The 15,165-nt window shown below is 40.4% G+C and overlaps 1 protein-coding gene across 5 annotated transcripts in view; it reads left to right on the top strand.

Annotated features, from left to right (window-relative positions):
• LOC119908844 (myosin VIIA and Rab interacting protein) overlaps positions 1–15,165 on the top strand; it is a 119,045-nt gene that overhangs the window by 72,640 nt on the left and 31,240 nt on the right. For all 5 annotated transcript variants that reach the window (XM_038726773.1, XM_038726766.1, XM_038726757.1 and 2 more), the window contains exon 4: positions 10,946–11,082. In XM_038726773.1, the coding sequence (XP_038582701.1) occupies positions 10,946–11,082 (137 nt within the window). The remainder of the gene's footprint in view (positions 1–10,945; positions 11,083–15,165) is intronic.

The following is a 15,165-nucleotide window of genomic DNA, read 5'->3' as shown; positions in this document are numbered from 1 at the left end:
GCGAAAAAAAAAAACTCTTTCACAGCTTGCTGGCTTATCAGGCGCACACACACACACTTAAACAGATCTCAAAAGAGCAACTGGAGCCAAAGACGCTCTCCCTGCTTCCCCCACTTTTCCATTGAAGATTGATTCACATGGGTTACATAGAGTAGAGCTTGCTTTGAAAAGGGACTTCTAAAGATAGATCCCATGGAAGAAATGCCCCCATATCCCTGGACTCCACCACGCCAGTCAAAGCAGTGACCTTTTTTCTTAACGTTGTCAGTTTTTCCCCCTTTGTCTGTATTTCCCTTTCAATGTTCACCTCTGCTCTCTCTTTCCTCTCCGTGATCCTCTCTTCAGGTGACAGCAGTATATGTAGCTTGGTGTTGACTGGCTGTTTCCCTCTGCTCCCTAACAGGCTGCCAAGACTGACACTTCAGGACACTGGGCTCTGGCAGCTTCAGTATGCTATTTCCCCATTGTCCTGTTTGTCCTTTTCTCAATGTCTGGTGTTAGAATAAGGTTAATGACTTTTACCCAATTCCTCCCTCTCTCACTCTTCACTGACTGCCTTTACATTGTATACAGTGTGTCTGTATAGCTGACATTATTATCCAACTGAGCTTAGAAAGACTCGGTGTTGGTAACTCGCAAAAGAGCATTTGTGCAGGGTGGATGGTTAATGGTTGATACTGACAGTTAGGATGACTAATCCTGAGTAAAGGACAATCTCAATAACAACATGGCCACTTTTATGTACCCCTAAAAAAATAAATAAATAAATAAATAATCTTTTTTAAAAAGCGTTCTTGTGCACTCGTTGTTGTGTAATCTCTAAAACCCTGTTATTTCAGTGGATTTTCATTTCCTGGCCGAGGTGTTTGATGACATTAAGAGGATCAAACCAGGGTTCTCACTCTGACAGTGACCTAAAAAAAATCAACCAAAAAAAGCCAGGGATGCCACCTTTATTGAGATTTAATTACCATCATGGGCATTGTAGTAAACAATTAATTCTAGAACAAATTAATTTACAGACTTGTCAAAGGCTGCAAGGCGCTGCATCTTTGATTATCCACACAGATAATGAAAGACGCTGAGTGGTGGAAAAGGTAACAGTCTTTTCTGTCACTAGATTTCCCACATTGCTTGGGCTGCTGCAGAGCTCTGCCTCTTCACGCATGCTCCCCTTAAAATCCCATGTGGTGCTCTGGCTGTGCAGATGCAGGAGGCTGTGAGCAGATTATCTCCTATTCCCATATGCTCTATACATCCACACAGAAATGTAAATATACTGCAGCCTGTGAAAACATGTCTGTGCAACTTTGTCATTTCATTGGGAGAATGTTCTTGAGTCTGTGGAGTGACCTATATCTAATATCATTTTGTACAGCCTTCCATCCTAAAAATGTCCCACATGTGCAGCTGAACCACAACAAATGATCTGACATCTGGCCAGCTGTGATAGGAGCCAAACTGCAGTCCATGCCCTCACCTAATTGTCTCAAATGCTGGATTACACTAGTGTATGAGTGCTCTAGTTCTGTTTGAATTCAGTAAAGTGAAAACAATACAAATTGTGGTATCCTGTTAATTCTGACTACAGGCACATGGACACAAATAAGACATGTATCAGATTTCAGAAGTCCAAATCATTAATGAAAAGACCAAATTCCTTTAACAAAAAATCCAATTAGAATATTTTCATCTGCAGTCTTACCATGCCCTAAGTCTAAAATGCATTATTGATGAGTCATTATGAAGTGCCTGCGAAATGATAGGAAGCATTATACAGGATGCTCACTCTTTGTACTGAGCAACATTCTTTGATTCTAGTTAGCTGACTCTCAAATACCTACTTTTGGACATTATAGGACAAAATGAGGTGAAGTGGAGTTCCTCGATAGCTACTTTGAAGTGAGAGTGTAATAATAATAGACTATTGTATTACAATGCAATGACACAGGTACAGTTTTAATACTCTTATTACATTTGTCTTCTGATCTGCAGTGGAGAAAGTGCGAGCTATTTCTGTGTCAGGATGCACTGATACCAGTATATCAGGTTAGTTTGATAACCTAACACAAGAGGATATGGTAGAGAATTTCCGTAAGACTGTAACATTTCAGAAATCTTCCTGCCTCGTCCACACAGAGAATATTAGATGTCTCTAATGGAGACAAATTGATTATTTAGCTGTCGTGTTTGTTCTCTAAGTGTAAAGGCCAAGGTCAAATCCTACTTTTCATTAAGTGATAGAGAATCCGTAATGGCAGTGTATAATGTGGGTATTAAAAATCAGGACTACTGCTTTAGGAAACCAGACACCGTGTGAGCATTTTGTAATTCACTTTGGTCCCTCTATCCATGCTCTGTCTCAGAGCACTTTGTCCCAATATAACTCATTTCCAGTCTTCCATACTGTGCCACAGGCTCTCCCAGCTGCTGACACATTCATCTCTAACACCCTGGATGGTGACGGTCTGAGGGGGAGTGCTGGGTGATAAAGAGGAAGAGAGAAGACAGAGGGGGGGAGTAAGTTGACCGCTTTAGTCTTGAAAGAAAGAGCCAGTAAGAGGACGAGATGGCACAATATATTGCCTGTATTTAGACTATTTAAAGACACAGGTGAGTGAATGTAGCAGTACCCTGCCATGAACATGGAATAACTGTCCAGGTTAATGCTGCAGTATACCAGAAACACAGTCTAAATATAAAGATAGAAATATAAAGACGCTCAGTGATTTCTATAGACCCTGCTCGTATGGTCATTGCTTACTTGCAGCTTTCCATCGTTGCTGACGATAACGCCAGTTCCTTGGGGTGCTTGTTTAAATTATGTGGCCACCACTGCTGACGGCGCTGCCATTGAATGTGGCTGTGAAGCCCAAACCTGTCCTGCCACAGCTGGGGCAGGTGAGGGATGAGTCTGGTGGAGCTTGTGGTTGTTGTGCACGGTGGTGCCTGCACTGTCCTTGTGCTTCTCTCTGGGATGTACATTTGGATTCTAGAAGGTCGACTCCAGAGTTCAAGGATGCAGTCCAGGCTCGGCGGACCATTACAGTTACTTGAAAATCCCCTGACTTTATTCTGGACTCTTAAAGATGGCCCCTAGACCACTGTTTTTGGCCAAATAAGGTCTGTCTTGGGAGATGGTTTTTAGGCATCTTGATGACATGCCCATCCCAGCAGATTTGGCGCTGTAGTAAAGTTGCTTCCACACAGTTTGTCTGGGTGCGTTGAAGGATGGTTGTGTGGGGTATGCGGTCCTGCCAGATGACTTTGCATGTCAGTGTATGGTTATACAATGTAAGGGCAAACGCCCTCTGTCAACATAAGAAGCCCTGAATTTAAGCCTTGAAATTAATTGATCTCTTGTTTTGGTCACAGCCTGGCCGTTTTGCCAACATTTTGTACGCACAAGGTTTGGCTTTGTGCAAGGGATATTTCCAGATGAGGTGTGCGTTTGTACTGAGTGCATCAGTGTGTCAGGCAGAAACATCAATGTCCACATGTAAAAGAAAAAAAGGAGGAGGAGGCAGATATGTGAAAAAGTGTGATAATGATAGAGGAGACTAGAGAAGGTAGAGGGAAAGTAAGAAGAGAGAGTACATGGACACACATCTCTAAACACCTTATTATGCAGGATGAGCTCTTCTTATATTCTTCTTCCTGCTGTGAGAGAGTTGTTGTTCTGCCTGCTGCAAACCAGACACTGTTTTAAATCATACCGACAGGTTTGTAAGGCAGTGCCTCGAAAATCTCATTCTGTAGGCTTTTCAGCAGTTGACCCACGACTTTGTCCTTTGTCCTTTGGCCTATTCTGCCAACACTGAATATCTTTGTGTTTTAGTGCTTTGGTGTAGCAACACAAACGGCACAGCCCAGAGAGACTCTCTGCTATGAATATGCAAAACATGTTCACAGTATATGACAACCTCCATGCCTTAAAATGTAAATACTTAAAGTATATAAATACATGTGTAGTCTGTATAATTAGTTAACGCACACGACAAGTGTCATTCTGGTAAATAGACCTATGTACATATTCAATTACACTCTGTTGAAAGCACACATTTTTTTGGTTCTTTGTTTTCTTTTCACAAAAAAATGCCATTTACAGCTTGTATAGAAAATAAAACGTCCTTTTCCCACTTCTCCCTCTCGCACAAATCTGCTCCGACATGTACAAATACACAACCACAGAAGCAGCAAGAAATGTGAAAAGCCAATTAATTCTTGTTTGGAGTTAGATTATCTCCTAGTCCCCATAAAAGAAATGAATCAATATTAATATCCCTTCCCTGTTGTGCACTACGTTTGTTTTTGAACGGGCCCGTCTTCAGATGAAGACATATTTGGGCTGCATTTTACATATTTGTGTAACAGATCAGGGACGGCAAGGAACAAGAGTGATAAGGAATAGATTCTTTCAGTGAATAGGACCAAATTCCCTTAATACACTGAATCTCCATTGCTTTTCTGACCTTTGTGCGGTAGCTTCCACAGAAGCTACATTTTCCCAAGCATTTCTGAAGTTCAAGCTCATGTCTGAAATACAACTGCTAAGGATCAGTAAGTGACAACACCGGTAAACACGGACCTATATGTGTAGGTGACAGAAGCACTTCCGTATCATGATGACATAACGTACCAGTCCTTGGGCTGATGCCTGCAACTTTGCTGCAGGGATATAAAGACGCACAAGATTGAGTTTACGTGATGTAAAGATGGCAGAGGGTGAGGACGGAGAGGAATTGATTGTGTGGGAGTTGTTGTGGCTTTTTTTTGTTTTGGTTTGTTTGTTTTTGTTGGCAAATTGGTTTTAGAACAAGACAGCAGAGAGCACAAGTTGTTGCTTAAAAAACAATTGAACTAAATAATTTTGCCTGCCTATCTGTTTGACTGTTTTATTGATCACTGAGATAGCACTGACTTGGAATGAATTTGGTTCATTATAAAAAAAAAAAACAACAACCATAGCTTAGATATAGTAAACTACTTTTGCCATGTTGCTGTAGCTTAGCTTGCTACATTTCCCATAGTGTGGCTTCACTACATTTTTCAAATACCCTGCCAAACATTGACAATGAAAACTGTACTATGTATAATAACTCATCCAACTTTTCACTCATTAAGACCTCACAACTTGAGGGCTTTAACTTCCCAAACATCAGGCGCTTTGATCTAACCTTGGAGCCGAGAACAATCTAATTTTTCATGTTATTTTCCTCTATTACCAAGAACAGTCACTCTGCAAGGCTTCTGAAGAAACTAGACTCTATTTGATGTTCTGTTAAAGTCAACCCCCTCCCTTCTTTCTTCTCCCTTTCCTCCCATCCCTACAGCAGCCTCAACAGAAGCTGAACCAATTCATTAGAAGGCTCAGAAAGTCAATTATGATAATGGTTCCCTTTGCCAGGGGGAGGTGCAAGCTCAGCAAAGCTACATACTTTTTATTGCACTTCTATATATTCTTCAATATATTTTATTTAGACCTCATTTAGATGTGCAAATCAATCGTTTGAAGTATACAGGGCAAAAGGGCTACAGAGAAGAGGAAAGGATAAGAAGGCAGGAGTTGGTTCCAGAGATTCCACACAGTCAAGCAAAGGCGCAGTGATGATAGACGAAGGGTAGGTGTCAGGAGACCATCCACAGGAACCCCTCTTACTTATTCATGCAGCAGCCGAGCATCAGGGAATCTCCCAGCCTCATTATGAAATGTGTATTTGCAGAAGCTCATGCAGCAGTGCAGCTCCTGCTTGAAAGCCTCTGCTTATCCACTCCTTCTTTCTCTCTTTCTTTTTTAGATCAGATCACTCTAGGGAAGCAATGTCATGCTTCATTCATCGAGAAGCCTCTCCCACTGTCCTAAATCCCTCTTTCTTCTTTTTCTCTAAAAGGGAAAGCTACAGCTAATTTCAACAAGTTTGTGTAGCTGGCATGTAAGGGAGCAGATACCTGAGCTGAAGTTTTTATTTACTTCTCATCTGTTTTTGTGCCAATTTGAGTGACAAGCAGAGAAATGACAGTATTGCACCACTGCACAAGTGCAGTGAAAGCCAAAAAATGTATGCATGCACATTAAAATATGTTCAAATAAACATTTTGGGGACATATATTCTGCTGTTAAAATGCATACTGTAAATACTATAAATAGGCTCTTCACAAAGCCATTGTGTAATTATAGCTTAACACTGCAAGTAATGCAAAGCAGTGTGCTTTGGTTTGTAGTGAGGGCAGTAGCCTAGGCCCACTCAGCATTTGGAGTTTGGAGGGTGGTGTTTTTTTTGCCTTTATAAAGCCTCTATTTACTATTATTTATTGTTGTCACAATTGAGTAGCTGTTTATATTGTGTATATACTATAAATATCATATCCACCTACCTCATGTACATAATAAAATACTGTACACTGTAGTTTTGTGTCTGTTTCTTTTTAGCTTGTTGTCCTGTGTAAATATATAGAGAGCAATGTAAGACCAGAGGGAAATTCCATGTATGTGTACACATACCTGGCCACTAAAAGTGATTCTGATTCTCTCAAACGTCCTCTGTAAACCACAGCATGTCCAGCTAAGTAACTTAATACATAGTAACTAGGGCTGGGCACGTAAACGCATTAATTAATTAATTAATTAATTAATTAACTAACATTTTGTAAGGTTACTCGTCACATCTAAAGGGGCTTCTTTCCAAATAGCACATCCACTGTGAAGTATTTCACCACATTGTGGCTTTGTGGCTCCTGTATCACTTTAGGCAGGCCTGGACTCAAAAAATCAGCCGAGGCATTTTGGCCCAGGCGGCACACCACAATCGGTCAGACACCCCTCAACAACGCACCATCCTTGCAGTCCTCTTAAAGATGTGAATCGACTATAATATTCCCCCAATCTACTATAAATCTGAGTAGTAAGTGCTATGGATAAGTGTACCAGTGCAAGTGGATCGGTGTACTCATTCGCACTCATTTAGGCTACTGACTCCCTGGTGATCAGAGGTGGCCATGGAGTACACAACTCATACTTAAGTACAAGTAAATGCACTCTGCTAGAAGTCACAGTATCATTTCAAATTATTAAGAGATCCAGAATTGCTGGAATTCCCTGTCAAAGCTGTACAGTTTCAGGAATAACATACTGGGAATTAGCAAGTAGCTGTTTATTCAATGAATGCATGTCATGCATTTTCTTAATACAATAATAATAGTATTCATTAATTTTAGTAACGTTTTACAGATGTTGTGTAATAGGCCATATTTTACAGTACCATCTTTATAAGGCAACCTTCAGCCTAGTAATCTTTATGATTTTATCAAAATAATGGACCTAGGTCACACACAGCAGTGTGGGCTTAGTCAACGTGACAAAATAACCTCATCTAGTCAGCCATTAGAATAGTTAGCCATAGTTGACTCCATAAGTGAACTATAGCTACAAAAACAATGCCTAATAACTTCTGCTGCGCTAGTGATCACCAGCAGTAGGTAACAGTCTCACTAAATGACAGCAAAATTATTATTGATGATTTTAATTGAAATATTCATCATTATCATCACTATGGTATGGCGCACACACCCTACCTCTGTGCTCCCCCACTGGAGGTCCCTGTTCAACTACTCCATGCTTACAGCTTCACCTACGCGCTCCTCCTGCTCACCATGTCCCTTCAGCCCTGTCATGGTGACTCTGTCCCTCTGCTTCGCTGTCACACGCATCCTCCTTTGCCTGGCAGTGGCCACGGCTCTCCTTTACTCCTTCACTTGGCTGCACAATGTCTGGTACTGCAGGTGATGTAGAAGCTACTGCATTGCAGACCCGGTAGCAAACATTTGTTATTTTGGCACATTTGGCGGCATCCGTCAACCAAGAAGCAGAGGGGAAGGGGCTAGTAAGAGATGTGATTGGGCCAGCCCAGTGTCGGTACAGAAAATGAACCAATGGGTCACTGTAGGTGCTTCATGAGCCGGTTGTTAGCCCATTTTTTAAAATGTTTTATATAAATAAATTATTTAAGTAATATCAGCCCCAAGTGTGCGTCTCCCACCGGGCATTTGCCCGGCATGCCAGATTACCAATCCACCCCTGACTTTAGGCTACTATTAGAAGCACTGTCCTGCTTTTTATTGAATTTGGGGAAGTTTACACTCCAGCAACCCTAGTCAAACACGTTACCCGAGATCACATTACATTTGTAAAACACATTGATTATTCCTCATACTAAAAGTCTTTCCTTTTGTTGTTTTTTAAAATTTAAACATAAATCTAACCCTGGTCTTGCATGTCCAAATACATAAGTGACTTAACAAGGTTAAATGAAATAAGACTTATGTTACTTGGACTAACAAGCTTAATGCAATACAAGAACAATGTTCTGTCTTTATTCCATGTATGATTTCTCTGCACGGATCATTAGCTTGTGAGGATGGAGTCATTTTGTCTGGGACATGCAGCTTTAGCAACGGTGACCAGACGTTTTCAACATTCCAACATTTCAGCCTAAATAGATGTTAAATCATCTTCTGTCTCACTCATCATTTCCTAACCCAATATAATTGTGCATGAACGTGTGTTCAAAACAATTTACAGTCCCAGTTAGGATGACAATATTTGACATCCTATCTTAGGCCTCAGTCTTTTAGCATATCTAGTAGTATGTAGCCAACAAGTGAATATTTAAGACCCTTTTGAAGATTGACGTTTTACAACAAGTCAGCTGGGAATGTTTAAAAGTCAGACAGTAACAGCATTTTCATGGAGCTAACGTTAGCTTACCTAGCTATAGCTACAGCTGAGAAAATCTGCCAGTGACAGTTGTCATTTTGGCTGACAAAATCCACAGTTGCAGGCTAGAAATGTAAAGCCTACTTTTGGCTGCCTCTGTCTAAAATCAAGAACCCATGTTGTCAAAAAAAACATTTTGAGTGTTAAATCTGGCACTATTATCGTTGAAAACGACACACAAGCTGTCAGAATAGAGTGCTCAGCAACCATAACAAATGGGAGTGGGATTTAGCAAACAGTCATTTATAATTTTTCTTAATTTGAAAGTGAATTAAGATTCTACCAAGATGATAATAATATATCCACCATATTGCAGCCCTCTTCTGTTCTTCAATCCCCTTTTCAGTTGAAAGGTCACTCCCCAGCTCAAAGTTCAGGTGGAACACATTTGTATTTCTGCCTCATATGATGCCAACTCCACACCGCGTTGCTCACCTAGATTCATTTCTGTGCCTTCTACCTCGGGCTTAGAGGGAGCCATGCCTCTTCACTGGTGCTAGGCCACTGCCATTAGAGTGAGGCGTACCCGTGGCATGAAATTAAGGAGAGCTGAGGCCTATTGAGCAGCTCAGCTGATAGAGGCAGGGGATAATAAATCCACTGGGGATGGATGTGGCAGCCCATATAGCCTCAGGGGCACTCAGGGTCCCTTTATTAGTGTGGCTATTTTCACCCTCTCCCTCAACAGCCTGTCTCTTCATTGAGCAGAAGCATCAACACACACACACACACACACACACACACACACACACACACACACACACACACACACACACACACACACACACACACACACACACACACAAACAAACTAAAACACACACTCATGTACTGTGTGTACTCTTTCTCCCAGCTCTTTCATAATGAGGGAGATGGAGTTGATGATGTATGCGGTATGTTGTAAAATGAGTGTCCCTGTTGATTAGAAACCATGAAAGACTTACTTGACCTTTACTGAATGTGCGCAAACTGTTTGAAAACGATAGACATGCATTGGAGTGGGATAGCTGCTGGATACAAAGGTCACTGAAGAAGTACCCACACTAAAATCATAACTCCCTTAAACAATTTGGCTGGCTGTATTTTATATAATCAAAAATTCCCATAAAATGACCAAAACAAACAGGCATTAATCCATGTCTGTAAACTTTTCAATATCCCCAGCCTGTCTGTGGCTCTCGGCCCCAAGCCAAGGTCTATGGCATAGGGGAATATCTACATCAGGCTTTAGCAACACAGGCAACACTTGTTTCTGGATTCATTACAGATTTTGGTCTTTTGGTCAAAACTGTGTACATAACACATGGTAAATGGTAAAGAATGTGTATATAAATACAGTGTGTGTGTTTGCGTAGGTTTTCTCCTTGAACAGTAAATCTGTCTTTGTGTGTGACAGTGGTATGAAAAGCAGAGAAGAGCAGCAGGGACTGCAAGATTAAACACAAAGTTGGCAGAGTTTCATTCAATCCTACGCAACACTGGCGCAAAGGGAGCGCTTTTCTGAGGGCTTTTCATAACCCTCTCCGTTATGAATTGCTGCTTATGTAATTGGTTGGCGTTCAAGCACCAACCGACCATGCACCAGGAAATGAGGAAAAGCCTGGAAAATGATGTGACGTCACATCTGAAAAGCTAGGAATTCACTGCAGTCTTACACATTACAAAACCCAGTGTGGATCCTGCATAATGTTATTATAAACAAATACTTTTCACATCTTTAATGCAGCCTCAACATAGAGAAAGAGACAACCCTGAATCACCTTTAAAAACAACCTATTATTTTCATCATATAAAAAAAGCAGGGCTTTAAATATGACAGTCTGACAGCAAACACAAACAATTAAAAGTACACAATAACACAAATCTGCAGTTGTGCACTTGTTTCTTATTGGATTTTATTCCTAAGAAAGGCTTCACTCTTTCTTAAAACAATGCATAAAGTCTCTTTGGTCATCTGGTTATCTACACTTCAATAATTAAGATACTCAACTTGACCATATTTTAATGGAAGTCTTGGCTTAAACTCAAATTATAATCCTGGTGTAATTATAATCAAATCAAAATGATTCCTACCAGTTTCTTTGCCATCTCTTCTTTTTTTACTTAATATCATTTTTTCTTTCTTTCTATCTTTCCTCCCTCCTCCCTTCCTTCTTTCTTCCCTTTCTGCAGGATTTTAAGGACACAGTCGCTTGAATGGTATTATAACAATGTGAAGAGTCGCTTCAAGAGGTTCGGCAGCGCCAAGGTTTTGAAGACTCTGTACAGAAAGCACATTATAGAGAGAGGAGCACTCTCTGATCTCCCAGGTAACTTCAGCCTCTTCATCCAGTTTTGTAAAATCAGCCATGCATGGTTTTTGTTGCTTATTTTTATCATTTTGATTTCAGAGCAGCCTTCTGTCTCTGTGCAACGTTGTGTCATGTTGTGATTAAAGCAATTTCACCAATTTGGCTGGAAACATTAAAAAAAGGCTTCATTTGAGATGCAAAGTTCTGGCCAAAATTTAGATTAAACACAGACACAGCTTATTTGATTGCTCATTAGTTTGCTTAGTTAAATCACTCACTTTATTTCACACATTTTGTTCTCTCACTGACTGAGTCGCTTGATTACTTTCTAACTGGCATGTAGAAACAAATATTTTCCCACAAACAGGCGCACACACACACATTTCAAGGGTTCAGTGTGGTTAACTATTTGTTTTTTACCTTTCTTTACAGTTAAATGAATTGAATTTAATCATAACATTGTTTTTTGGATTTGGGGAAAGCCCTTTCTTCCTTGGCTGCAGTTTAATTTTGAAAAAATGCTCTTTGCTGCTGTTGCACCTGTGGATGTGATGTGAACTTGCATTTTCCGTGTGTGTGTGTGTGTGTGTGTGCTGACGGTGACAGACTACGGGTGAGCTGCCCCACAGGACTCATCCTGCCAGTTAATCCCTGCAGCAGCTTGGGCCACTTTGCCTCCTCAGTGAATTGTGCCCATCTAGGACAGCAGCGGGGCAGCTTTTATCCAGCATCCCCCTCTCTAAATAATATTGTTTTGACCCGGCTGCAACATGATCGGTCTGCGTCCGTGGCTGTATACAAGCCATTATTTCAAGTCCTGGTACATGGGATTAAATGGATACAGAGAGCACAGAGGGGATAAATCAGGTCAGACTTGAGGCAGAAATGGATGAGGTTGAGATGAGTATAGAATACACCATGACCAAAACTGTTAGTTTTTTACCATGGTATGGTATATAAGTTTATTTTGTCTGTAATGTATAAAGTGAAATGGTAGGCCTGAATAAGAAATGTCTGCTACTACGCAGCCCACACAATAGAGGAACACAGTGACAGCTCAACTATTTGGAAATGCTACAATAGTTAAATTTACATCTGTTATTACTGCAACATTCTCGCATTTTCCTTTTAGCAGACAGCATGTCTAACCATTGTGAAAGCTGCTATTGACTATGTTTATGGGCTGAAATAGCTCACTGCGAATCTAAAAATATGTTGGTCAGAAAGAAGCTTATAAGTATTTCGCCTAATAGCATAGTACGTCGGTTCAGTTCTTTATTGTCCCACAACAGGAAAGTATTTTTCCAGCAAGGCAGCACAAAAAAATAGCACATAAACACAATAAATAGTTGAAAACATTAAAAGTGCTGGTACTGCCCAGACAATACAGAAAACAGTAAATAAGTGCATGTGATAAAAATAAGAGTGGGGATCACAGAAAGAGCTAAGCAAGTGGCTTTAATTCTTTAGTTGTTTTTATAGCTATACTGTACAGTCATAGTCAGCAGTGTTAAAAAAATAAAATAAAAAGGATGAAACACAGTAATGGATTAATTTCCCCCTGACAGACATTTTTGGACATTTTACAGTTCATTTACTTCATTTTTCTAACATGATAGAGTTCCACTCTAAAAAGCTTTGCCAGGGCAATCATGAGGTTTGTTGTGAGTGGACAAAATGCTTCTCCTTCTAAACCTCCAGTTTGCTGATTTCCTCTTCACTTGCTTCCCCTAATCATCTTCCCTCCTCCTGTTCCCTTCCCACTCGTACTAGCTCTCTACTGTCCTCTATTTTCTCTTCTCCTCTCCTCTCCTCTCTTACATCATCTCGGTTGGAGATGGAAGGATTATGTGACTCTGCTGCTGGTCTCCCAGCTCGCATGAGCCTAGCAGATTATACCGCTTCCAGTTCTCAAATACTTGCATCGCCTCTCCCTCTAACTGGCTAGCTGACTTGCCATATGATTATGGATATACTGTGATGTGTGTGCATGTGTAGTAGGCCCTGTAGGTTGCTTGTGTGTATCTTGATATTTAAGTTTAGGTCAGATATTGTTGCCTCGCACAGGAGAACCTGATATATTGGCTGGTGAAGATCTGATTTCATGTGTTTTCAGGAAAATGTTGTTTTTCTTTACCCCCTCACCCAGCCCCCTTAATGTCATATATCAGATTGAATTAAAAGAGATTGTGAAAATGTCAACAACAAAAAAAAAAACAAGGCCATACCTGTCAAAAATATGATTGGGTTTTAATTTATTTGAAAGAAAGTGCCTTTTACAACCTCTTTTGCAGCAAATAGTGGGATGTGTCAAGTGTTTTAACACGTCTATATAAAAGTAACAGATTAACATGGTGTATATTAAGATGTCTGTGCTTTCAATAGAACGGAATATAATGAGATTTTAGTTCAGCAAGTAAATCAGCGCTAGACTGGGAAAAAAATTACATAAAGATGTTGCTCATTAACAAACTGACGTTACGCCATCGTGCTCTGTCTACTTTGCTCCAAGAAAAGGAGCTTTTTGTTATGTAGCCCAGAACCTCTGCCAGAATTTTAATATTGGTTTCCTCTCCTCATGCATATAGAAAAGCAGTCACAGGAATGAAAAGTGTTTACCAACCATATGTGAAATGTAGGCTTCCTCGTACGTGTACTAGTAAAGAACATTTCATTTTTTTGATGCATCGCCAAGGGGCCAATGCTCGTGAAATCAATTCTGTACGAGTGTGAAATGGCAGCTGACATGACAGTCTGTGAGAGAGAGTCTGTCATGTCCCCAGAGATAATGTGTGACCTTCAAACAAACAGGAAGAGAACGGGGAGCTAGCAATTTGTACATTTCATTTGTCCATCATCTCCGGTGGAAGGCAGTGATGCTGCAGTGTGGCCTGTAACAAATACCATACCATCCTGTGTGTGTGTGATGTATATGTGTGTATATATGTATGTGCGTGTGTGCACGCAGGAGAAAGTGGGAGTGTGGCTCAGCATGATAGATGTGGTCCCTGGAGAGTCTTAACATTAAACATGGATGAAGAATACTGTAGAATTGACTGAAGTCCTAACTTAAAACATCTGTCTTATATACTTTGCACTTGAGCAGCTGAATTTCATTAATTTAATTAATGCCTTGACGCCAGTACAGTATGAAATGAAACACATTAATATGCACAGAAGTTGTATTTACTCATACGTCAGTGAACCCTGAACAGTCTTAGCCTGCGGTGCACAAGAAGCTGTGTGTCAACCAACTTAAATGATAAGATGTGACAGAAAACGGTGAACACATTGTATAGTGTTGTGGTAAAGGTTAGCGGGAAAGGAAATTCTTTCAATCAAGATAAGCACATGGAGCATCTTTCACTTTCTAAATTAAACCACCATTAATTTAAAAAGTTAATGATAGAACAACAATATCAATACAAGTGTCTAAGCACATTTTTGGGATGGACAGTAGTTAGTCAATCACCATGTAAGGTTGGTTACCTCAAAATACACCCATTTGCTGCCAATAATTACATGTGAAGATCAATACCACACCTGTGTCTGTAAGACGTTACTCAGTAATAGTATTACTTTTCCCAGTAACAAGCAGTGAAAGGGATTACTATTTCCAAAACAGTAATAATATTACAGTTACTAATCCAAGTAACACTGCGTCACTCCGTTACTGGAACGCACCATCCTTGACGTGAACGCGACTGCGCAGCTGGTCAGCGGCATCGGACCTTATGTTGTTCAAGTCAGCTGTTAGCCAGGAAGCTAAAGGAAGAATGGAGAACGAGGGAGAAAGGTGTTCTTTCCACAGCTGGAACAATTGTCATAATTGTGTCACAGTCTAAGATGCAAAGAAGATTGTCATCTGTTGTAAACTTTGTGCGACCAGCAAAATCTTTCAACTGCAAACAATTCTACATCTGATCCTGAAGCATCTTCTGACGTGAAACTCATAGAAAGAAACTCCGGCCGCCACTGCTAGTAATGATGCACTTGTCGGAAGAGAGTGGCATTAATCCACTTTTGTAAAAGCACTAAAAACATACTCCTGACTGCTGTTATGAGTTATGATAAGTTAAAAAGTCGGGGGAGACTGCTTTG

This window comes from Micropterus salmoides, unplaced genomic scaffold (assembly GCF_014851395.1).
Source record: "Micropterus salmoides isolate LMB-PRFRI ecotype aquatic unplaced genomic scaffold, ASM1485139v1 Ms_hic_scaffold_1, whole genome shotgun sequence".
NCBI classification, from domain to species: Eukaryota; Metazoa; Chordata; class Actinopteri; order Centrarchiformes; family Centrarchidae; genus Micropterus; species Micropterus salmoides.
The sequence above is the reverse complement of the archived record's forward strand: the minus strand, read 5'-3'. Positions and strand labels throughout refer to the sequence as shown.